The sequence below is a fragment of the Vipera ursinii genome, assembly GCF_947247035.1.
Source record: "Vipera ursinii genome assembly, chromosome: 7".
Taxonomy (NCBI): domain Eukaryota; kingdom Metazoa; phylum Chordata; class Lepidosauria; order Squamata; family Viperidae; genus Vipera; species Vipera ursinii.
The window spans coordinates 69949722-69976407 of record NC_139521.1 but is presented as its reverse complement, the minus strand read 5'-3'; the positions used below and the strand labels follow the sequence as shown (position 1 = coordinate 69976407).

The 26686-nt window shown below is 43.2% G+C and overlaps 1 protein-coding gene across 1 annotated transcript in view; it reads left to right on the top strand.

Moving 5' to 3' along the window:
* The window catches only part of FRAS1 (Fraser extracellular matrix complex subunit 1), a 247286-nt gene that overhangs the window by 97095 nt on the left and 123505 nt on the right, over positions 1-26686 (top strand). Inside the window, exons 20-22 of the mRNA XM_083368033.1 lie at positions 462-788; positions 11572-11722; positions 25039-25217. Of these exons, the coding sequence (XP_083224159.1) occupies positions 462-788; positions 11572-11722; positions 25039-25217 (657 nt within the window). The remainder of the gene's footprint in view (positions 1-461; positions 789-11571; positions 11723-25038; positions 25218-26686) is intronic.

Sequence of the window (26686 nt, the reverse complement as noted above, 5' to 3'; positions counted from 1 at the left end):
GCAGTAAACAGTGGTCTGTATTAAATGGTGGTTTATATTACACTATCTACAATATCATACACCAGGAACAATATACACACGTGTGGTAATACAGAAAATTCCAACACACAGCAGTTACAGCAATCAAATGGACGAGAGAGACACTCCAGGAAAGCCTTCCCTTTTATACTCAGGCTGTTAAAGGGATACAGACCCTGCTAGCTCTTAAAGAGACACAGACCCTGCTGAGTCATTCCCGTCATTGCATCATCCACCTTACATTACATTGCATCATTACATCTTATTATAACATTACATAAGCTATTTAGCTGTCAAATTATTACCTTGACAAATACCTTTATTGGGGGGGGTTCTGTTGTAACTTTGAACAGTCACTAAACGACCAGTTGTAAGTTGAGGGCTACCTGTACAAGAAACTCAGGAACTGATTTTTTGTTGTTGTTGTTGTTATTCTATTTCAGCCTCCTTATGTCCTCAAGAATGAAGTCCTCTTTGTTAGCAAAGGAGATGCTGGAACCATCACCAACCACTTGCTTGATATCCAGGATAGGGATAATCCTCAAGATGTGACAGTGACCATTTTAGACCCTCCAAAACATGGGCAATTAGTCAAACTTCCAGGGAACGGCCCATTGACTCTGCATGTCTTCAGCCTTGATGAACTTTCGGGAGGATTCATGCATTACATTCATGATGGATCTAACAGTTTGGAAGACACTGTGGTTCTGCAAGTGAGCGATGGGTACCACTTGCAGAATTTACTCTTTCGCATCAAGATTGATCTAAAGGTAAGACCTCTGAAGTTGTACCAGGAGTGCTTAATTTGATGCCCAACAGCGTTGAGAGGGTAATGACCATAATCCTTGACCGTTGGTCATGTTGGAGCTAATAGACAGTTTGGTCTAGTGGTTGAGGCACCAAGCTAGAAAGCGGGAGACGTGAATTCTAGTCCCGCCTTAAACATGAAAACTGACTGGGTGACTTTGGGCCAATTACCAGAAGTCCATGAGTTCTAGTCTCGCCTTAGCCATGAAACCCAGCTGCGTGGCTTTGGATCAATCATTCTTTCTCAGACTAACTCCTCTCACAGGGTTGTGGCTGAGGGGAAAATATAAGGAAGAAGGTATATTACCGTAGATATGTTTGCTACCTTGAGTTATGTATAAAAATAATAAGGGTGGGAAATAAATAAATTAAGTGTGGTTGCTCATATGTTAATGGACAGAACCATTACTACCATGTTAACCTTGTATTATAAGGGCTACCTAGGCTGCTGTTTCTTCCCTTGTGTAAAGTACTGAATGTAAATCTAAAATCTTACATGGTTTGGGACCAGTTTTGTCTAGTGTTTAAGCACCAGGCTAGAACTCTGAGTTCTAGTCCCGCCTTAACCATGAAAGCCAGCAGGGTGACTTTGGGCCAATCACCAGGAGATTGTGAGTTCTAGTCCCGCCTTAACCATGAAAGCCAGCTGGGTAACTGGGCCAATCACCAGGAGACTCTGAGTTTGAGTCTCGCCTTAGCTATGAAAGCCAGCTGGGTGATTTTGATCCAGTCACTCACTCTCAGCCCACCTCACCTCACAGGGTTATTGTTGTTGTGGAGAAAATAGGAGGAGGAAGGAGTATTGGATTTGTTTGCCACCTCGAGTTATTTGTGAAAATGCTAAAAGTGGGATACATATAAATAAATAAAAACAGTGTAACAGTTGTACATTCCAGCCCACACTGTAGACCTAACACGCAGTGCTATACTTATTTACTTAGAAGTCATTTAAAGGACTCACTTCAAAGGAAATATTCATGCAGTTTTAAATCAACTTCTCTTTCCAGAAATTGCTGGCTACACTCATTCTGTCCCCAGGGGTATCTGCATCAAAGCGTGTCTCATTTTTTTCTACAGCCTGTAATTTGTAGGGAGTTGGAGGTGAGAAAACCATGTCAATTGAAAGAGACAAAAAAAGTCCATATGCATAGAAAATATCCTATCGGGAAGACTCCTTTGGCTTCCTCCTTTTAATTTTAAGCATGTTGTCTTAAACTAATTAGCAAAAGAAAAGTATAAATATATATACCGGTATATATAATAGTATTAATGGCGGAATATAGGTAATCCTTGACTTAACCATAGTTCATTTGGAGTTCCAGCGGAACTGAAAAAAGTGATTTATGATTGTTTTTCATACTTATGACCGTTGATCATATGGTCATGTGATCGAAATTCGGGTGCTTGGCAACGGACTCATATTTATGACTGTTGACGTGCGGATCCCCTTTTGTGGCCTTATTACGAGCAAAGTCATTGGGGAAGCCAGATTCACTTAACGACCCACGTTACTAACTTTGTAACTGCGGTGATTCACTTAATAACTGTGTCAAGAAAAGTCGTATAATGGGGCAAAACTCACTTAACAAATGTTTTTCACTTAGCAACAAAAAGATTGGGCTCAATTGTGATTGTAAATTGAGGACTCCCTGTAAAACCAAGAACGAGTTATTCTTATCCTAAAAAGAGAGATGGAGGGGGGAGGGGAGAAAAGAGAAAAAGAGACCTGGAAAATAATATCGTAAAGAGAAAAAAAAATGTTGGTTCTAACATGCTTCTTGGAAATAAGTGATCAGTGGCCTGCATTAGATGTGAGTTAGTGATGAGTGAGACAGTTGAGTTGATGAATCTGCAGAAGGATAAAATCAGCACATAGGGAGATATACAATTTAGGGCTTTCATTAAGATGTCCATTAAGAGTAGCAGATGTGAAACTTGGCTGCATCTGCCTTCCAGAATTTTATGACACAGATATATTGTCTTGCAACGATGTGGCTATGCGTTGTGTGAGGTGCGATTCAGTCGTAGGCCAAACTTTGGAAAAAAAGTGCCGAGAAGAGCAACTAAGATAATTAAAGATCTGGAGATGAAAACGTATGAAGAACGGTTGCAGGAATTGGGGATAGCCAGTCTAGAGAAAAGAAGGAGTGACGTGATAGCAGTCTTGGAAGTATTTGACGTGCTGCCACAGAGAAGAGGGGGGCTCAACTTATTTTCCGAAGCACCAGAAGGCAAGACAAGAAACAATGGATAAAAACTTAATCAAGGAGAGAAGCAACCTGGAATTAAAGAGAGACTTCCTAACAGTGAGGACAATTAACCAGTGGAACAGCTTGCCTCCAGATGTTGCAGATGTTTCATTGCTGGAGGTTTTTAAGAAGAGACTGTTGCGGTCACCACAATGTAGTTTTGGTCACCACGATGTAAAAAAGATGTCGAGACTCTAGAAAGGGTACAGAGAAGAGCAACAAAGATGATTGGGAGATTGGAGGCTAAAACGTATGGGGAACGGTTGCTGGAATTGGGTATGTCTAGTTTAATGAAGAGAAGGGTGAGGGGTGACATGATAGCGGCATTCCAATATCTCAGGGGCTGCCCCAAAGAAGAGGGAGTCAAGCTATTCTCCAAAGCACCTGAAAGCAGGACAAGAAGCAACGGATGGAAACTAGTCAAGGAGAGAAGCAACCTAGAACTAAGGAGAAATTTCCTGACAGTTAGAACAACTAACCAGTGGAACAACCTGCCTCCAGAAGCTGTGAATGCTCCAACACTGGAAGTTTTTAAGAAGAGACTGGACAGCCATTTGTCTGAAATGGTATAGGGTTTCCTGCCTGAGCAGGGGGTTGGACTAGATGACCTCCAAGGTCCCTTCCAACTTATTATTATTATTATTAAGACTGGACAGCCACTTGTCTGAAATGGTATAGGGCCTCCTGCTTGAGCAGGGGGCTGGACTAGAAGACCTCCGAAGTCCCTTCCAGCTCTATTCTGATTGAGCGATTGAACTCTGGAAATCTCACCTTGGCTTGAATGCCGTCATCAGAAAACGCTAACCTGGGTTTGGCATCTGATGCACAAACTTCCAGGGATCCGTGCGGGTTGAAACCTTCCAACTTCCTTGCTTCGCTTTCTCGCAGTGGGGCTTGTGGAATGGATTAAGGTTGAATTCATCCTGGATTGGCGCATGTGCTAAGACGGCTGGATTCATACAACATGCTAAGGTATGGTGAATTTGCTAGAGCAGGGGTGGTGAGCGGTCTCCAAACTTGGCGACTTTAAGACTTGGTGACTTCAACGCCCAGAATTCCTCATGCTGGCTGAGGAATTCTGGGAGTTGAAATCCACAAATCTTAAAAGTCGCCAAGTTTGGAGACCCCAGTGCTTAGAGCCACGAGACCTCTTATCCATAAATGGTAGCCACGATTCTCCATGAGGCATATAATTTTGTTGGATAGTCAAAGCTGCCAAGATTTCCACATCACCTTGTGTAGAATTAGCTACGTGTCTTTCATTGATATCGTCCTAGTTGCGTCTTAATTGTCCTTTTTTGATTCTGCATTCCTTGAATTTTGCGGCTCTTGTCTTCTTCGGTTTCCTGAATTAGATTTTAATAGCAATTAGATATGATCCCTAGCAGATGTTCTGGGTTTTGTTTTATAAGGTTCTAAAACATGATAAAACCCTCTGCATTTGCCATCTTTTTAGCTCCTTTTGAACTACTATACTACTGATTTGAAGATATTGAAAGTAATGAGGTGTTTCAGACTATACCTAGCAGGGAGTCTCAAAATATTTCATCTTTGTTTGATTAAACCTTCAATCTTGCAGTCTATAGGAGCCGTTATCCCTGCCAATCAATCTACCACATTAGCTTTCATGAAAATAATGTTTGAGCAAGAGACGTTGAAACCTGGGTTTATTTTTCTTTCACATTGATCCCACAGTTTCTTTAATAAGCTATTTATACATTAATGAGATCTCTTATAATACACTGAGTACTTCTATTTGTATCACAGCATTTCTGCAGTTCTTCTGAAACTCCTAGCAGAATAACAAAGTTGGAAGGGACCTGGGAGGTCATCTAGTCTAACCGCCTGCTCAAGCAGGAAACCCTGTACCATTTCAGACAAATGGCCAAAACTTCCAGTGTTGGAGCATCCACAACTTCTGGAGGCAGGTTGTTCTAACTGTCAGGAAGTTTCTCCTTAGTTCTAGGTTGCTTCTCTCCTTGACTAGTTTCCATCCATTGCTTCTTCTCCTGCCTTCAGGTGCCTTGGAGTATAGCTTGACTCCCTCTTCTGGGGCAGCCCCTGAGATATTGGAAGACTGCTATCATGTCACCCCTTGTCCTTCTCTTCACTAGACTAGACATACCCAATTCCAGCAACCATTCCTTGCTCAGATGGTCCACAACCTGCAACACTTCATTCAGGGACCGTTCAAAGTTACTACCACACTGAAAAAAGGGACTTAGGACCATTTTTCACATGATCGTTGTAGAGCCCCATGTGTCCAAAATTCATACATTTGGCAACTGACTCATGTTTATGACAGTTGCAGTGTCCCAGGACCACGCGATCTCCGTTTGCAACCTTTTGACAAGCAAAGTTAATGGGGGAAGCCGGATTCATTTAACAGCCGTGTTGTTAACTTAACAGCCGCTGTGATTCACTTAACAACGGTGGCAAGAAAAGTCATAAAATGGGGCAAAGCTCACTTAACAACTGTCTCGCTTAGCAACAGAAATTTTGGCCTCCATTGTGGTTGTAAGTCAAGGAATCCCTGTAGTTTACTGTATGTTCAGTGCAACAATAAGCTTATAAAGACTCTGAACAGACTGTATCATTTTCCTTATAAAATCAAATTTTGAAAGCATTATGCCAATGAAGAAGGAAAACATCCTTGTATCTCATTCATTACCTGAATTAATGGTCCCATGGAAATTTCTATGAAAATCTTACAGTATTTTGCAGAATACTGGTTTGGGGACTTGATGCAATTTTGTTTTCTTTATTTCATCTTTGGTAATTGGCTTGTTAAGCAATTCCTTTTGCCGATCTGTAAATTTCATAATCTAGGGCTGGATCCAAATACTCTATAATCTTTTACAAACTTTGGCATCTGTTTTCCATACAGTTGAGAATAGTATTTAACAAACTGATTTATCATCTCTTCTGAAGCTGAAATACAATTCTTTCTGTCCCAATCTGAAAGGATAGTTGCTTTTTTTGGCATTTTAATGTGTTTTATTATGAACTACTCAGAAAACTTTGAATATTGGGTGGCTTAATTTTTTTTTAAAAAAAATAAACGCATAGTTCTCTTCCCAGTTGATAGGCCAATAATTTTTCTCAAAATACTTCTGCTTAAGAAAGTTCATCTTCTTCTAAGATTCATTTACTTCCAAAAGGTCTACTTGATAATGAATTGTCTTAATTTTTGTTTCTTGATCCAGCATCAGATTCTGTTTGAGTCTTGATCCCACCAGCTTCAACTCATTGAACAATATAACTTTCTGCTTTCGTTTGCTTTCTGTTCAATATAAACAAATAATCCCATAATACGTTACTGAATTTCCATACTGCAAATAAAGAAATAGCAGAAGTTGAATTAGTTTGGGAGAAGCTCTTTAGTTCAAATTGGCACTTCAGTTTGATACCTTCTTGTACTAATAATAAAGTGCTCAAACTCAGTGAAAAAAGTGACATCACTATTTTTCACACTTACAGCCATTGCTGCTCCCCCCCCTTGATCACATGATCAAAATTTGGACATTTGGCAATAAGCACGATGGTTGCAGTGTCTCATTTAACAGGCAAAGTCAATGAAGAAGCCAGATTTGTTTAAAAACCGTATTACTAACTTAACAACTGCAGTGATTCCCTTAACAACTGGGCAAGAATGGTCGTAAAATGGGGCAAAACTCACTTAAGAGCCCTGCTGGTGCAGTGGTTAGAATGCAGTATTTATTTTATTTATTTATTATTTGACTTCTATACCGCCGTATTCCCATAGGACTCTGGGCGGTTTACAGGGCAATTAAAAACATACAACACAAAAGTTAAAATAAATTTTAAACAAGTAATTAAATTTAAGCCCCTAAAATTAAAACTTTAAAACCCAATTAAAAACCCCTCAGTCTAGGCCAGACAGCTCAAAGAGCCAAGTTTTAAGGTCCCGGCGGAACGAACGGAGGTCGGGGGCAGTCCTAAGTTCCACAGGAAGTTGGTTCCAAAGGGCAGGCGCAACCACAGAGAAGGCCCTCTCTCTGGGAGTCACCCGCCGGCAATCCTTCAGCGGCGGTACCCTAAGAAGGCCCTCCCTGCGGGAGGGCACAGGATGATGGGGAGTTGATGCCGGCAGCAGGTGTTCCCTCAAATAATCCGGACCCAAGCCATTTAGGGCTTTATAGGTCATCACCAGCACCTTGAATCTCACCAAGTTGCCTTGAGTTCGATCCCGACAGGCTCAAAGTTGACTCAGCCTTGTATCCTTCCGAGGTTGGTAAAATGAGGACCCAGATTGTTGGGGGCAAAAGGCTAACTCTGTAAACCACTTAGAGAGGGCTGTAAAGCACTGTGACATGGTGTATAAGTATTCTGTTCTATTCTATTCTATTCTATTCTATTCTATTCTATTCTATTCTATTCTATTCTATTCTATTCTATTCTATTCTATTCTATTCTATTCTATTCCATTCCATTCCATTCCATTCCATTCCATTCCATTCCATTCCATTTTATTTTATTTTCTTCTGCTCTACTCTACTCTACTCTACTCTACTCTACTCTACTCTACTCTACTCTACTCTACTCTACTCTATTCCACTCCATTCCACTCCACTCCACTCCATTCCATTCCGCTGTGATAGCTCAGTAGTTAGCATGTAGTATTGCAGGCTAACTCTTCTCATTGCTAGCAGTTCAATAGTGACCGGCTCAAGATTGTTGGGGGCCAATAGGCTGACTCTGTAAACTAATTTGAGAGGGCAGTTAGAAGTGGTATATAAGTTTAAGTGCTGTTGCTATTAACTACTGTCTCGCTTAGCAATGGAAATGTTGGGCTCAATTGTGGTTGTAAGTCGAGGAAAATCTTCATTTCCTATTTTCCCTGAATAAATATTACTTAAGCAACAAATCTGCGTGGGGTTTTCACGCAACATCTTCTCTTCTACCATGTTCCGGTCTGTATGTTGTGTTAAAAAAGGTAAAGGTAAAGGTTCCCCCGCACATGCGTGCTAGTCGTTTCCGACTCTAGGGGCCCGTGCTCATCTCCGTTTCAAAGCCGAAGAGCCAGCGCTTGTCCGAGGACGTCTCCGTGCTCATGTGGCCGGCATGACTAGATGCCAAAGGCGCACGGAACGCTGTTACCTTCCCACCATCGTGGTCCCTATTTTTCTACTTGCATTTTTTCGTGCTTTCGAACCGCTAGGTTGGCAGAAGCTGGGACGAGTAACAGGCGCTCACTCTGTTACGCGGCACTTGGGATTCGACCCGCCAAACTGCCGACCTTCTGATCGACAAGCTCAGCGTCCTAACCCACTGAGCCACTGCGTCCCTTTTATGTTGTGTTACTGAGTTGTTTCTGAAAAACAAACTCATCTCTTACACCCAGATTGCTGCACAAATGATTTAAGCAGCCGATTCCTTTTTATTTCATCGTTTTTTAATTGCTGTTGATCTCACATGGTAATTGCAGATTTGTTTTTTAATTATTACTTTTTTTTGGAGCCATGGAAAAGTGGTGCTTTGGGGGGAATTTTAGCTCCCGAGAGCTGTGCTGAATCTTGAAATGAAACCACTCTAGCAATATATATCAGAAAAGGAATAACTGGATCTATATTTGATTGCAGACAGGTTTCTGAAAAAAACAGGGACTGTCACCCTTTCAAACAATGAGCTGTAGATAAGTGGAGAAAAAAAAATATTGTGAAGTCTAGGGCATCCCCCTTTTAAAAAATGCATATATACTTAGGAATATGCAAAAGAAGAATAGGCAGAACTAGGAGTTAAAACGAGATTAATGTCCAGCATTCAGTTGTAATTTAGAAGAATTTATTGCTCAAGCTTATACACAAGAATCTAGACAACTAATGTTCAAATCTTAATCATCACCAGAATTCAACAGAATACAAGGGGGGCTGGTCTTGGATCATTTGTGGCAATGTAAGGATTCTTATTTATTTATTTATTTATTTATTTATTAGTTTTTATAAACCGCCCTTCTCCCGAGGGACTCGGGGCGGTGTACAGAGGAAGGAAGGTATACAGATCGAACAATAAAAATAATAAGAAACACTAATGAACACAAACTGGGACCCCAATTAACGCTATCATGCCAGGCCAGCCTGCTGAAACATTTAATTCCACCACCAGCCAGGGTCTGCCTGCTCTTCTCCTACAAAAGTTTCCATGAGTGTTCCAAAACAAATCAAATCTCTCGGATTTCACCCTGAATACAATAAGGTAATTGTGTGAACGGATTGGACAGCATTGCTTTTAAGCAGAATGGATTTCTGAATAGATTCTCTATTTCCTACTAAGTAAAACAACCTACTTTAATGAGCTCATTGACCTACCATCCCAAGCCTTAAAAGAGCATCCAGAACTGTTCCCAATGAGCTCGTTAGGATTCTCTAGCAATTAGAAGCACAGCAAAATTAATTATAATAATAATGATCGAGGACAGGGGCTTAATGGATTTCATCTGCATCCCTGTTTTGCAGATTTGCACTTAGTTGTAACTTAAAATAGCCTCTTTGCTCTGGTTACCTTTTTCACTCAGCTCCCCTGATGTTGGAAAATCTCAGAGACTGCTTAACTGGGTCCACAGCTGAGCCAAGAGTTTATTCTGGTTGAATAAGTCACAGAGCACAGAGTTAAACTCTGAACCACTAGCTCTGGAGATGATGGGGCTATTTTCAAAGTCTATGGAGATTCTCAGCCATCCAAGTCACGGTTGTCCCAAAGGTGCTTTTTCGAAAGGCAACTGGACTTTCTTTGTTTTTCCTTCGGGAAAACTGAAGAAGCCTCTGAATGAGAAGCGAAACGTCTTGTAGCAAAAACAAAGGGAGTCCAGTTGCCTTTCAAAAAAAAAAAAAAAGCACCTTTGGGATATTTTCAAAGGTTGCTGTACTCTAAAACAGGGCTTTTCAGCCTTTTCACCCATTGTACCACTTTTAGGATATGGCAACATCCGAGTACCATCAGTCGCCTAGCAAGGTGTCAAAAACTTGATGACCAAAAAAAAAGGAAAAAAGTGAAGTACAGGTAGTCCTCGACTTACAACAGTTCGCTTAGTGACTGTTTGAAGTTACAATGGCACTGGAAAAAGTGCCCCCCAAGCCACAGCCGAGCAAGACATCTGCTTGCCCGCCCGGCGGCGCTCTTCCTCCTGTCCGAGGTTTTCATTGTTGTGAGCATTTCTGTTGAGGATTGGCAGTGGGGGTGGGGTGGTGCTTGGTTTTTATCCCCCCCCCCGTCTGCTGGGTGGTTGCAGCAGGTTTGGGTCACTTCACATGACCCTGGGACACTGTGACATTCATAAATATGAATCAGATGCCAAGCATCTGAATGTAAATCACAAGACCCTGGAGATGCTGCAACATTCCAGCTGATCGGCGCTTCTTCTGCGCTCAGCAGAAGTGCCAGGATCAGCGCTGAGCTCCAGCTGGAGCCTGGTGCTGATCCTGGCACTTCCACTGAGCCCTGACAGCCCTGCAGCTCCAGTCATCTCTTGCTCAGGCTTGTGCGGTGCTGCCACCGGTTCAACTCATTCCCCTCCCCCGCTACCACTTTTCTAGGATGGTCGCATACCACCTGCTAGGTGCCAATGTACCACAGGTGGTACCCATACCACTGGTTGAAAAGCCCTTCTCTAAAAGACCCAATGTGGCCTTTTTTGATTTTTTTTGAACTGGGTCCTCAGTAGATCAAGAGTTGAGCAGCAATAGAAGGTGACATAGAAGGTGGTAACCTCTTAGGAGCTCCTGCATCCTTTTGAGTTAGATCTTTGAAGACTAAGGGTGCTCTGGGAATGGGTGCAAAACATAAATAAAATCATGGTGCTCTTGATCTCTATCCTGGCTTCTGATTTCTTATGCCTGACAAGTTTACAGAAACCAATCCCACTGTTAGAGCATTCAGTTGGTCTCTGGGTAATGGTATAAGAATGGCGAACCTTTTAGAGACTGAGTGCCCAAAACCTGCCCCTGTTTCACTCTGCCCCTGTCCCTGCTCCACTGCTCTTCCCCACCCCGCCCGCCCGCAGGGCCACCCAATGCCTCCACAGCCCCTCGCAGCAGATCGCCCAGGTGGCCCAGCAGCGCCATGGCAGCCACACCTTCCGCCCGCAGCATCATCTGCTTGCGATGGGGCGCGAGGGCAGAGTCTTCTTCCCGCTGCCCGCCTGCAATGTCCTTGGCTGTCCACACGGGCCGTGCCCGGGGGTGACTCTCCTTCAGGAGGCTGCTGGTGAGGAGGAGCCTGCGGGGGGAGGCGGGGCTGGGGCGATGGCACATGTGCCCACAAGAGAGTGTTCTGAGTACCGCCTCTGGCATGTGTGCCATAGGTTCTCCACCATTGGTATAGATTGCTACGCCATTGGAAATTCAGCTAGTTCATTGTTTTAAGATGTCACCACCTTAAGATCTGTTACACAAAGACTCTGGTTGTTCTCATCTTCCACCCTTGCTGCCCGTTCATTGCTTCGTTTAATGACTTCCTGTATTTTCAGTCTTCTTTGCAGAGCAGTGGGATCCCCCGCCTGGTTATCAGCTCTACCATCTGGGTCCCGGAGGGAGGCATGTTGCAAATCACAAAGAAAAACCTGCAAGCGGAGATGCTGGGGGCCAGCGATTCTGCGATTGTCTATACAATTAGGGACAAGCCACAATATGGTAAGTCGGGATGTATGATACCTCCTGAGTTGTTAAGTGAACCTGGCTTTGTTGTCATAAATCACATTCACCAATTGTTGCAAAATGCGGGCTCTCTTCCCAGCTCACCAACATCATGCTTTGTTATCAGCAAAGACCTTGGTTCCCATACATGTGAATTGTTTTAGCTAACTGAGAACTACACCTCCCCCCCCCTCTTCTAACTAAATATGTGGCAATGAAAGACAAAGTGAAAAATGGCTTCAGTTCGGTTTGTCACAGCATTGACAGAATGCTTGCAAGTTGGGGACTACCTGTATTTCCTTTAGAAGTTGTGGGTGATCCATCACTGGGGTTTTTTAAGAAGAGATTGGACAGCCACTTGTCTAAAATGAAATAGGATCTCCTGCTTGAGCAGGGGGTTGGGCTAGAACAGGGCTTTTCAACCTTTTCACCCATTGTACCACTTTTAGGATATGGCAACACCACCAATTGCCTAGCAAGGACCCTGGAGATGCTGCAACATTCCAGCTGATCGGCGCTTCTTCTGGGCTCAGCAGAAGTGCCAGGATTAGTGCAGAGCTCCAGCTGGAGCCTGGCGCTGATCCTGGCGCTTCCGCTGAGCCCTGACAGCTCTGAAGAAGCGCTGATCCTGGTGCTTCCACTGAGCCCTGACAGCCCTGCAGCTCCAGCCGTCTCTCGCTCAGGCTTTTGCGGTGCTGCCACCGGTTCAGCTCTTTCCCCTCCCCCACTACCGCTTTTCTAGGATGGTCGCGTACCACCTGCCAGGTGCTAATGTACCACAGGTGGTACGCGTACCACTGGTTGAAATGCCCTGGATTAGAAGGCCTCCAAGGTCCCCTTCAACTTCCACAACTTCTGGAGGCAGCTTGTTCCATTGGTTAATTGTTCTCACTGTCAGGAAGTTTCTCCTTAGTTCTAGCTTGCTTCTCTCTTTGGTTAGTTTCCACCTGTTGCTTCTTGTCCTGCCTTCAGGCACCTTGGAGTACAGCTTGACTCCCTCTTCTTTGGGGCAGCCCCTCAAATATTGGAACACTGCTGTCATGTCACTCCTGGACCTTCTTTTCATTAAACTAGATACACACAATTCCTGCGATCGTTCTTCATATGTTTTAGCTTCCACTGCCCTGTGCCCGGTGCTCATGTAGAGCTGAGAAAAACTCAGCCTTTTTCTTGCCTGTGCCTGTTGTCTACATGATTGATTGATTGATACATGAGACCTGGCATGCTATAGCAAATGCTCATTAGGTAAATATGAAGTAGTCACTAAATTCCACCGATCTTACCTCCCACACCTGTTCTAAGAATACTGTCATGGTTCTGACAGATGAAACTCTTCGAAAGAACTTCAAGGCATTGTTTACCTTAAAGGGTCTTTTATTTGAGTAGTGTAATATCGGCACTTACATAATCGAAGCCAAAAACTGAATTCCCCTCCACTGGGCACCTAGTATCAAAGCACAATTCCCTCCTCCAATTTAACAGTCATAAATCACATTCCCCAATTAGCTTGATGTGCGGTCTTCCAATTCTTTATCAGCTCTGGGCTCAATAACCTTGATTCTCATGCTAGGTTTATTGTTGTTATGTCTATCTGGACTCTCATTCACATCCCCTCCCCCCTCCCAGCATCATCTAATTCTAAAAACGAAAAGGAAAGAAAGGGCTACATTTCCATCTGCTGTCAATGCAAAAACATCCGATGTTAGCAGCGTTGACAAATACCATGAAGAGGAAGAGAACTTTGCTTGTATATTAAACTCTTTTAAGGTCTGGCAGTAGATACACATATCCTTGAAGAGATAGATCATTAAATAAACAAGTTACATTGAACCATCTCTCTAAAATTGTACGCCACTCAATCCTTGGCCTAAGAGAAAAATGCCACGTGCCCTACCTTTCCCCGTCTTTATCGTCTCTTACGCGATCAGAGCTGTCAGTTTCATTCACAGGTCACTGGCTAAAATCTCACAAGGTTGTTAAAAACTCAATTTCGGTGGCATCATCTTGGAGACTTTGTCAAAAATCTCACGAGACCAATTGCAGTGTTTCAAGAATGATGTAATTTGGAGTTCATGGGTCAAGCTGGCTTTGAGAACAGGTCACTGTTCTGTCAACATCTGAGGGTCCATAATAGAAATGTAATCTGAAAAGACTGTATTGCTTATAATTATAATTAAAGAAAGTTCCTTCCTACAGACAAACATATGCATGCGCTTGTATCACGGTGTGCCTTAGAAAGGAACATTTCTTAATGCGGGGCCTGCACGTTTTTCATTTTAAGTCAACAAAGAACTCTTTCAGATTGGAAAAAAAAAACCAAAATAAACTAACGCTTACGTGACCAGACTTTGCACTTCCCAGGGAAAAGCCTAGCAAAACAAGCGTTAGATGTAATGGTATTCCACACTGGATAAGTGCTTCTCTGTTTGATGTATATTTGTTTGTAGCTAATAAAATACTTTTCGAATGCAGAGTTTGCAGAGAGAGGTGCTTTAAAAAAGAGTGTCCCTCTGCTTATTAGTATGTGTCAGAAAGAATAATGTAGATGACAAGATCAAGGTGGTCCTCAATTTAACGGCTATAACTGGGGCCAGAATTCCCATGCCAAAACAAGGTAAGTTAAGTCGTGCCTGATTTTACAACCTGCTTTTACCATGATTGTTAAGCGAATCACTGCAGTTGTTAAGTGAATCACTCAGTTCTTAAGTGAATCTGGCTTTCCCCGTTGATCTTGCTTGTCGGAAACTGGCTGGGAAGGCTCCCACATCCCAATCGCACGAACCCCCCCCCCCCCCGGGTGCTCTTTAATTGTTGTAAATACTGTGCACGCCGGTCGCCAAGCATCCACGTTTTGATCATGTGACCATGGGGTGGTTTGCAGTGGTCGTACGTGCGAAGACCGGCTGTAAGTCATTTTTCCCCCCTGGTGCCGCTTTAACTTTGGTAAATCAAGGACTACCTGTATTTTATTTTTAGAGAGTTCTTGTTGCTTGCAGGGGGAGTGTGATGGCTCAGCGGGTAAGATACTGAGCTTATCGGTTAGAAAGTCGGCAGCCCAGGTTCGAGACCCCGAGCTCTACCTGATGGGGTGAGCTCCCTTCCTCACCTCAGCTCCTGCCAACCTAGCAGTTTGAAAGCATACAGACGCAAGTAGATAAATGGGTAGCCCTTCAACGGGAAGGTAACAGCGTTCCGTGACATCATGCTGGCCATATCATGACGGAAATGTCTTCGGACAACGCTGGCTCAAATGCCTTGAAACGGGGATGAGCAGCGCCCCCTATAGTCAGCAACGACTAGTGGCCTAAAATCCACAGGGACTCCTCATTACTTGCACTTTTTCTTTTTTTTCTGAAGGTATAATTTCTCTGGTGGTATTTTGCCAAAGATCTCTTCAGCACCAAATTGATGACAAAACCAGAAATTACCCCTTCAGGATGGGAGGCAATAAGTAACCTCACTTCCCCCTCATCTCTGAAATTACCAGAAATTGATAGATTTGTACAATGCAGTCTCTCTAGACCCAAAATTAAATCAACATTAGGGAAGCACAGAGAGCGGAGATATTTCTGTGTAATCTTCCGTATCCATTTCTCTCATTTTCAGGCTCTCCCAATACTCAGAAGATATTTCGAAGTCTTTAGGCAAGGGCAATTAAGTCCATCAATAGTTTTTTGTATCTCTGCCTACCTCATTTGAGTTTAGAGTGGTGGATGTTGGGTGCTAAAGTAAAATGCCCCAGCCCCTTTATTAATTGGCCCTATTTATAGCCACTGCAGTAGAGGAGACTCTTAGCATTTTCCAATACCTCTGCAAACCCATCGAATCAAGAGTCTGCGGAGCAATAAATAAAAATAAAAATCACAGCGCAAAGCAGCACAATAAAACATCCTTAATATGCAGACCAACCAAACTAATGATGAGCCGTCATCAAGTTAACGTATATTTCTTAAAAAATATATATCACAAAATCAATAAAATATCTGGTGATACTCCCAATGTTCTCTTGAGTGCCATTCTGATTTTAATGACTTGCAGCAGTGTTTCTCAATCTCGGCAACTTGGAAATCTGGGCACTTTAACTCCCAGATTTCCCCCACGGCGGCTGGGGAATTCTGGGAGTTGAAGTCCACGCAACTTAAATTGGCCAAGGTCGAGAAACAGAGGCTTGCAGACGGCTAACAACACGGCATTTGAACCGAGTGAATTTCTGGGGAGTAGCAAATATTCCTAAGTGGGGGTGCAGCAGTAGAAAGACAGCTTGTACCCCCTCCCTCTAAATAATCACAGGAACAGAGGGCTAGTAGGGGTGAGCCAAATGGATTGAAAATAGTTGGAGGAGACATTCCTGCAACTATCTTAATGCTGAGCTGGGTAGGGCTTTAAAATTAAAACCAACACTTTGATAAATACTCCATACGGGAAGCTACTGTATGGCTTGGGTCCGGAATATTTGAGGGAACACCTGCTGCCAGCATCAAGTTCAAGTTCGTCCAGTGCGCTCCCACAGGGAGGGTCTTCTCAGGGTGCCGCCGGTAAAAGACTGCCGGCGGATAACACCCAGGGGGAGGGCCTTCTCAGTGGGTGTGCCTGCCCTCTGGAACCAGCTGCACATGGAGCTTAGGACTGCCCCTGACTTTCGTTCATTCCGCCGGGACCTGAAGACCTAGCTCTTTGAGCTCTCCGGCCCAGGCTGAGAATTTTTAACTGGGGTTTTTATTTTAAGGGATAATTTAATCTTTTTAAATTGTTTTTTAACTTTTGTATTTTGTATTGGTTTCATTTTAAAATACCCTGTAAACCACCCTGAGTCCTTCGGGAAAGGGCGGTATATAAATCTAATAAAATTAAAATTAAATTAAATTACCGTATTTTCCCCAAAATAAGACCCAACTGGAAAACAAGCCCTATTTTTCAGGATGCCCGTAATATAAGCCCCACCCCCCAAAATAAGCCCCAATTAAGATGGTCAGCCAGACGGATGCATTTAGTACGACCGTTGCAAAAACGCACGACGGATGTATTGAATGATAAAATAATAATATGAATATATAATTAAATATAAATAAATAATACAATTGACATTATTTATTTGCATAAACGTAGATTGCTGTACGTGGAAAAAAAATTAATCATCACCTGAAAATAAGCCCTAATGTATTTTTGGAGCAAAAATTAATATAAGACCTGGTCTTATTTGGGGGGAAATACAGTAGTTCAGGGTCCGGATCTAGATGCTCACATTGAACTGTATCCGTAAGCAATTGGCTGCTGTGTGCTGGACCAATTGAAGCTTCTGGGTGGTCTCCAAAGACCACCCCATGTAGAGAGTATTGCAGTAGTCCGAGTTAAGTACTGATAAGTGCATGAGTTAATGTTGGGAGGCTTTCGTACTCCAGGTAGGGCTGCAGACAGATGAAGTTGAAGAAAGAGGCCCCTGGCTGTGGTCTTCACTTGTCCATCAAACAGTAGCTACAAGTTGAGCAGGACCTCCCGAGTTATGCACCGGTTCTTTCAGAGGCATTGCTGCCCTCACAAGGGACAAGTCTAATGTAGAGAATTCAAAAGATATCTCCATCCTGCTTGGTTCACTTTCAGCCTCTTTAATCTAATCTAGATCCTGATAGCCCCACCACACTGGGTCAAAAGCTTGATAGCAACTCATGTGCAGTTTGGGTAGCGATGTACACCTGATTACCATCAACATTTTGATGATGCTCTACAATATCTATGTTTATTGCTAACTTTAAATTCTTTGTGGACTTGTTGCGTGAAGCAGAAAGAAAATGAACGTACGATCTCTGCTTTTGATAATTAGATAGGGTAGATTATAATAATAATAATGTTGGAAGGGACCTTGGAGGTCATCTAGTCCAACCCCCTGCTCAGGCAGGAAACCCTATACCATTTCAGGCAAATGACTGTCCAGTCTCTTCTTAAAAACCTCCAGTGTAGGATCATTCACCACTTCTGGAGGCTGGCTGTTCCACTGGTTAATTGTTCTCATTGTCAGGAAGTTTCTCCTTAGTTCTAGGTTGCTTCTCTCCTTGACTAGTTTCCATCCGTTGCTTCTTGTCCTGCTTTCAGGTGCTTTGGAGAATAGCTTGACTCCCTCTTCTTTGGGGCAGCCCCTGAGATATTGGAACACTGCTATCATGTCCCCCCTCGTCCTTCTCTTCATTAAACTAGACATACCCAATTCCAGCAACCGTTCCCCATGTTTTAGCCTCCAGTCCCCCAATCATCCAATAAAAAGAAGAGAGTCACAGTGTAACTTTGGAGAAAGGTCTGTGAAGATTGTCTATCATTCAGAGCATGGTTGTCCCAAAGGTACTTTTTTTTCCAAAAGGCAACTGGACTTTCTTGGGGTGTTTTTTTTCCTTGAAAACATTTCACTTCCCATCCAAGGAGCTTTCTTCACTTCTGACTTTGTGAGAAGGTAAATTGGGAGAAAGGAAAATTTAACAGTCGTCTTACAACTGCTGTAAAGAAAATTGGAAACCATTTCTCTGTATCTTTTTTCTGTCTTCTCTATTTTTCTTCTGCTTTTTTCTTTTTGCACTCACGTTCTCTTTTTACTAGTTTTTCTTTCCCCCCCCCTTCCTTCCTGCTTTATTTTAGGTTGTATTGATTTTTATTCTTGTTTTTAAAGCGTCCAATAAAATTGTATTTTTAAAAACTGGATATTGATGATCCTGTAACCCAGATTCAAGGACCACCAAGCTGTTGAGTGACAGCCTCCCAATGCAATAACAGAATATTACAACACTTTGCTTCCCCTCATCATGTGTAGACTCATCTCCAATCCCATCAAGTGCCTGGATCGTCTTCTTTTGCCAGTGGCCAACCAAGTGCTCACCAGAACGGTCTGCAAGATTACTTGGAAAACCTCCACCCACCCACCAGAAACCATAAGTGGTGTGGAGTGGACCAGTCTGTGGACAAGACAATTCCTCTGAACAATTTTGTACAGTAAGATTTGCCCAAGGTCAGTCTGGAAATATTATGACTAAATAGAGCAGGGATCTTCACACTTGGAAACTTGGCTGGCTGAGGAATTCTGGGAGTTGAAGTCCACAAGTCTTAAGAGTTTGAAGACCCTTGAACTAGAGTAACTTTTCCTAACTAATACTGTTCATATAGTTGGCCATACAGCCTTCATAATCCCCAGCAGTTAGAGACTGAAAATCACGGTGGGAGAACCAAAATTGGCTTGGGTCTGGGATATCTGAGGGAACACCTGCTGCCAGCATCAAGCTCCCTTCGTCCAGTGCGCTCCCACAGGGAGGGTCTTCTCAGGGTGCCGCCGGTTAAAGATTGCCGGCGGGTAACACCCAGGGGTAGGGCCTTCTCAGTGGGTGTGCCTGCCCTGTGGAACCAGCTGCCTGCGGAGCTTAGGACTGCCCCCAACCTCCGTTCATTTCGCCGGGACCTGAAGACCTGGCTCTTCGAGCTCTCTGGCCCAGGCTGAGAATTTTTTAATTTTAATTTTAATTGGCTTTTTTTTTACTGTTCTCAGGGTTTTATTTAATCTTTTTAATTTGTTTTAACGTTTGTATTGACTCTCTTTTAAATGCCCTGTAAACCGCCCTGAGTCCTTCGGGAAAGGGAGGTATATAAATCTAAATAAATAAAATAAATAAATAAAATTAACTTCATTTAAAGGAATCAAACATATACCTGGAGGGAATCCTAGAAATGTGACATAATCTATGGTAGTTTAATTTGGTCTTTTCAGATGCTGAGTCTACGCATTCGTTGCTAGCTTATCTTATCTAACTTCTATTAAAAGATTCCTTTAATAAAGGGAATCCAATTAAAGGAAAATTGAAATTGGCATGCAAGAAAACAAAACCTAACCCTCCATTGTTTTTATTAATGAGAATATCCCTGGACCTACACCAACTCTATAAACCAAGGACGTGAAAACCCACAATTTATGGGGCTTAATTCCTTTTCTGTGCTCTCCAGAATCTTTTAGATGGGCAGAACATTTATGGACCTTGTTTGTTTGTTTGTTTAGGAAGGTGGGTTAAAGAAAGAAAAAAAAACTCTTAAGTGTTCAACCTCTTGGTCTGGAGACTTATTTCTTAACCTTTTCTTGTCTTAAAAAAACAACAGTGCTTTTCTTTATCAGTAGAGGGAGCTATAACACTAGCTATAACACTGCCCTAGTGTTCTTGCTCCCCCTACTGACGACAAAAAAAGCTGCAGTTTGTTTGAGGGAAATTTTGTTGTGACCAAACCCCGTAAAAATAATAAAAACTAAAGTAGAATAAAATAAAAATTTTTTTAAAAAATTAAGAGGAGGGAAACATGAGGATATCCTGCTTATTTTTGCAACCCTGGACATGCTCTACAGTGCACGGTACAATTCTTAAATCCATCTCAGAGCATGCGCACTCATGCAATAGTATTCCGAGGAGTCCTCGATGCTCTCTGAGCTTGGTAGTTTTCATGCGGACATTTCATTACCAAACTATGTAACTTCATCAGTGGTAGTACAGAGTGGGTTTTATTCTCAATTTATATTCTAGAGAGGTTTGTCCCGTTGGTGTCAAGTGTTGATGGGAGTGGCCTGGGTGGTCCTTTGGTTGGACAGTTTACTGTTAACTTGTTGGCAGTTCCTTGACTGGGGTATTGCTTACTTGTTGATTGTTGGGCTGTTATTAATAGATATTCTTAAAAGTAAGTGCAGGGGTGGCTGTACTTCTCTGTGCACCAGACTCTTCCCCTAGAGAGCAACAATTGCCTTTTGCTCCTCTTTAAGGCAAATGCTAAAGGGACTCGGTGGCTCAGTGGGTTAGGATGCTGAGTTTGTCGATCAGAAGGTCGGCAGTTTGGCGGGTCAAATCCCGAGTGCCATGTAACAGAGTGAACGCCTGTTACTCGTCCCAGCTTCTGCCAACCTAGCAGTTCGGAAGTACGTAAAAATGCAAGTAGAAAAATAGGGACCACTACGGTGGGAAGATAACAGCGTTCCGTGTGCCTTTGGCGTCTAGTCATGCCGGCCACATGACCACGGAGACATCCTCGGACAAGCGCTGGCTCTTCGGCTTTGAAACGGAGACGACTAGCACGCGTGTGCGGGGGTACCTTTACCTTTACCTAAGGCAAATGCTGGAATGATCAGATAAACCAAAAGTAACGTCCAAGCAGCTTGCAGATCACCAGTCTCAAACCAGCTTTAAAGTGCAGAAGATGGGCAGATCGCTGGAAATAGCACCAACAGATTCTCATAAAGCATTGCCAGCAAGGAAACAGTTGCATCCAGGATCCCATGTAACGCTAAGACTGTATTAACGGCCTCAGTCAAGGAAGAGAATGAAGACTGAGTGACTGGGCCATTCCCAGGAGACCCATCCTTTGCTTGTAAAGAAGCTAGGAACACAACAGGAGGCTGAGACGTACGGTTGCTGCAATGTATAAAGGGGGATTGTGATTTAAGTACAGATAATACAACACTAGCTGCATGGCCCAGGCAGAGGAGATGTTCCTCCTGTTTCATATTTTTCCCAGAGAATTTCTGTGGACAGTAACTTCTTGTCCCTAGTTATTTTTTTCACACGTTCCAGAAAGACAAACAAGAGATAGGACAACTTTGAATTCTATCAGGCGTCCCTCAGCAAACTCTTTTTAATAGCCAGGCCTAATGGTGAGCTTGCTTGGGTTATTATTTATAATTGCACAACTCCAAAAATACCCCCATTTGAAGATTTTGATTCTCAGCTGGAATTGAGTCAATTGAAAAACAAAAGTTGGAAGGGACCTTGGAGGTCTTCTAGTCCAACCCCCCCCCCCCCGCTCAAGCAGAAGACCCGATAGCATTTCTGACAAATGGCTGTCCAGTCTCTTCTTAAAAACCTCCCGCGTTGGAGCACCCACAACTTCTGGAGGCAGGTTGTTCCACTGATCAATGGTTCTGCCAGGAAACAGTTCTACGCTGGTTCTCTCCCTGATTAGTTTCCATCTGTTGCTTCTTGTCCTGCCTTCAGGGGCTTTGGAGAATAGCTTGAGCCCTCACTTCTTTGTGGCAGCTCCTGAGATAGCTTTTCATTAAGCTAGGTAAAGGTAAAGGTTCCCCCGCACATGCGTGCTAGTCGTTTCCAACTCTAGGGTCCGGTGCCCATCTCCGTTTCAAAGCCGAAGAGCCAGCGCTTGTCCGAGGACGTCTCCGTGGTCATGTGGCTGGCATGACTAGATGCCAAAGGCGCACGGAACACTGTTATCTTCCCACCGTAGTGGTCCCTATTTTTCGACTTGCATTTTTACGTGCTTTCGTCCTAACCCACTGAGCCACCGTGTCCCTTTTTTTCATTAAACTAGATGTACCCAATTCTTGCAACCTTGCCTGGTCTCTGCATGAGATCTAGCATGATATAGCAAATGCTCATTATGTAAATATGAACTAGTCACTAAATTCCACCCATCTTAGATCCCACACCTGTTCTAAGAATACCACGAAGAGGAAGAGAACTTTGCTTCTATATTAAACTCTTTTTAAGGTCTGGTGATAGATACACATGTCCCTTAATAGATCAGAAAAAATGAGACAGATCATTAAATAAATAAATTACGTTGAACTATCCCTCCAGAAGTGTATGCCACTGAGTCCTTTGCATAAGCAAATGACTGTTTGAGAACTTTGAACGGTCATTTGATGAATGGTTGTAAGTCAAGGACTACATGTATTGGCTTATCTGGAATGAGGACAATTAGCCTTTTAGTTTTACATTGTGGGAAAAAGAGTCAAACAATGCCAAGAACCTACCATCTTAATGAATGTAACTCATGATAATTGGATGTCATTCATGTTGTTGTTGTTAGCTGCGAAGTCGTGTCCGACTCATCGCGACCCTATGGACAACGTTCCTCCAGGCCTTCCTGTCTTCCACCATCTTCTGGAGTCCATTTAAGCTCACGCCTACTGCTTCAGTGACTCCATCCAGCCACCTCATTCTCTGTCGTCCCCTTCTTCTATTGCCCTCGATCTTTCCCAGCATTAGGCTCTTCTCCAGTGAGTCCTTCCTTCTCATTAGGTGGCCAAAGTATTTGAGTTTTAGCTTCAAGATCTGGCCTTCTAAAGAGCAGTCAGGATTGATTTCCTCTAGGACTGACCGGTTTGATCGCCTTGCAGTCCAAGGGACTCGCAGGAGTCTTCTCCAGCACCACAGTTCAAAGGCCTCAATTCTTTGGCGCTCAGCCTTTCTTATGGTCCAACTTTCACTGCCATACATTGCAACTGGGAAGACCATTCATAATAGTCGATAATTGAAGCTGGGAATTTCCTTCATCAGTTTCCAAGATGTCTTGACTATAACTTGAGGTTCTGCTGTTGGCGTTCCACAACTAGGAACTGAGCCTTACTATTTGCCTGGAACCAACTCTCAATATTTATTGCTCAGGCGTGCTGTTTCTTTAAAGCAGGGGTCTTCAAACTTGGCCCTTTTATGACTTATGGACCTCAACTCCCAGAATTCCTCAGCCAGCGTGCCTTCTGGGAGTTGAAGACCGCAAGTTATAAAAGGCTCAAGTTTGAAGACCCCTGCTTTAAACTCTCAAGGCACAATTTAGTGGCTGCCGCATGAATGAGACTTGGAGAGAAACCTAAAGAGGAAGCGTTATCAATTATGTGCCAGATCAGCATGGTGTGTGAGGTTATTTAATTGAGATGTATGTATTCTAAATCATTTAGCCGTTTCGGTATTAGCCCCATCTGGGACCTGATATGTCAAGAGCACAAATATGGAGACAAAACAGCAGACTGTCGGAGTAATAGAATATGTAACTCCAGTGTCAAAAGAGATTAAAGGCAGGAATGGCTGCGTCCCATTTTAGCCCAGAGGACTAATGTAGGCAGTGACATGAATGCTGAACCCCAGTAGGACTGTCATTTTGATCGACTGACTGTTGAGAACGGTCCAAATGTCTCTTGATAACATTCAGGTTTTATAAAGCTTCTAAGCCGCATCAGATTCCTCTGGGAGATTTTGCAATGAAATGTATGTACTGAGAGAAAAACCTAAACAAGGAAATAAAAGACAACTCATGAAGGTCGAAGGCTACCTTACTAATGGCAGATGCCACCAGAAAAAGGCGACTTCTTTGAAAAAGGACATGCCTTATTTGGGAAGATCTGGTGTCGGAGATTCACAACTGGGGGGTGCGTTTCACAACAGAGATCAGAACTGGGAGTTACTGTCCAAAGTCCTGGCTGAAACAAAACTTTTTAAAAACTCTTTGGAGAAGTAAAAGTGACCCAGATACTCCCTTAAATACAGGTAGTCCTCGACTTAAAACATTTAGTGACCGTTTGAAGTTACAACAGCAGTGAAAAAAATGACTTATCATTTTTCACGCTTAAGACCGTTGCAGGATCTCCATGGACACATGATCAGAATTCAGACGCTTGGCAATTGACTCAAATTTATGACAATTGCAGCGTCCCGGGGTCATGCGTTCACCTGTTGCAACCTCCTGGCAAGCAAAGTCAATGGGGACGCCAGATTCACTTAACAATTGTGTTACTAACTTTCTCAACTGCAGTTATTCACTTAACAACTGTGGCAAGAAAGGTTGTAAACTGGGGCAAAACTCACTTAACAAATGTCTCGCTTAGCAACAGAAATGTTGGGGTCAATTGTGGTCGTAAGTCCAGGATTGCCTTTGCAGGTAATCCCCGACTTACAGCGATTCAAAATTACCATCGCACTAAAAAAAGTGACTGACAATCAATGCTCGACTTACGACTATTCAAATTTACAGTGGCATTGAAAAAAAAAGTGACCGACAAACAGTCCTCGCACTTGCAACCATGGTCACATGATCCCAATTTGGGCCCTTGGCAACTGGGCTGTATTTACAATGTTTGCAGTGTCCCTGGATCATGTGATGGCCATTTACAACCTTCCGGGACAATGCAGGAAGCCAAATTCATTTAATAAGTGCATGATTCACTTAGTAACTGCAGTGATTTGCTTAACAACCGTGGCAAAAACAATCGTAAAATCAGGTGACATTCACTTAACAGCTGCCTTGCTTAGCCATGGAAATTCTCATTCTCTCTCTCTCTCTCTCTCTCTCTCTCTCTCCCCCTCTCTCCCTCTCTCCCTCTCTCCCTCTGTGTGTGTGTGTGTGTGTGTGTGTGTGTGTGTGTTTGTCTGTCTGTCTGTCTCTCTATCTGTCTCTTGTCTTTTTCTGTGTTTCTGTCTCTCTCTTTGTCTTTCTGTGTCCTTCTGTCTTTCTTTCTTTCTCTCTGTCTTTCTCTCTGTCTGTCTCTCTCTCTCTGTCTTTCTCTCGCTCTACTTTCCCAGGTGAAGTGGTGTTTCTGGTTCCTATGCCTGCCGATGATTCTGGATTAGGATGGCAGTCTTCGCCCAGTGGAGGTAAAACCACCCCAGCTACCACCTTCACCCAACAGGATATCAACGAAGGTGTCATTTGGTATAGACACTCTGGAGCCGAGACGGAGAGTGACTCATTCCGCTTCCAGGTACATTAATTATACCCCCGTTAAGTAACAAGTGCTTTGATGTGGTCTTCTTTTATCATGCCTTGTTAGGACCACCCTTGGAATATTGCATCCCCTTTCGGTTGCCGTGACCTTAAAAAAAGATGTCGAGACTCTAGAAAGTGCAGAGAAGAGCAACAAAGATGATGAGGGGACTGGAGGCTAAAACATAGGGACAACTGCAGGTTGCTGGAACTGGGTATGTCTGGTTTAATGAAGAGAAGGACGAGGGGTGACATGATAGCAGTGTTTTCAGGGGCTGCCCCAAAGAAGAGGGAGTCAAGCTATTCTCCAAAGCACCCGAAGGCAGGACAAGAAGCAACGGATGGAAACTAGTCAAGGAGAGAAGCAACCTAGAACTAAGGAGAAACTTCCTGACAGTGAGAACAATTAACCAGTGGAACGACCTGCCTCCAGAAGCTGTGAATGCTCCAACACTGGAAGTTTTTAAGAAGAGACTGGACAGCCATTTGTCTGAAATGGTACAGGGTTTCCTGCTTGAGCAGAGGGTTTATTTTTATTTTATTTTATTTATTTTTATTACATTTATATCCCGCCCTTCTCCGAAGACTCAGGGCGGCTTACAAGCTTAGCAGTAGCCTTCATTCTGTGTATATGCCTGCTTATTAGGGCTTTCATACAACCCCCAAGCGGCATTATTACAAAGTCAGCTTGATTGCCCCCAACAATCTGGGTCCTCATTTTACCTACCTTGGAAGGATGGAAGGCTGAGTCAACCTTGAGCCTGGTGGGATGCGAACCTGCACTAAATGGCACAATTGTACACCTGTGGTGAGACCGTGACGAGGCAGCTCTTTAGAGTGTCCTGACAGGAACCCACAAAAATGGCAAAAGTGGGTCTGTCTCCCTAAAAAATGTCTTCCTTTTTGCTTAGAAGGTTAATCTGGCTTGTACCTCCAGCATGTTGTATGTTTGCTTTACCTATCACTCCGGCACCGAGGAGGCAATTAAGGTAATTTCTGAGGTAATTAGCATAGATGATAAAGAGGCAATGTTGAAAAGCTGGATATTGTGCCAGATCCTTTTAAAATTAATAACAGCGTTGTGGTGGTGCATTTTTTTCAGTTCACGGCATGATGGAAGGGAAGGTTGCAGTTTGAGCTTTTCTGAAGAGCTATCTTGCGACTGGGGAAATAATTATGTAGTTAAATATGTGTGTGTGTGTGTGTGTGTGTGTGTGTGTGTGTGTGTGTGTGTGTGTGTGTAAGGAGTTGGAGAGAAGCTGTGCATAGTTGTACAAGTAGTCTTCAACTTAAACCACCACAATCGAACTCAAACTTTCCGTTGTTAAGCAAGACAGTTGTTAAAGTCAGTTTTACCCCAGCTTACGACCTTTCTTGCCAGAGCTGTGAAGTGAATCCCTGCAGTTGTTAAGTGAATCTGGCTTCCCCATTGACTTTGCTTGCCGGAAGGTCACAAAAGGTGATCAC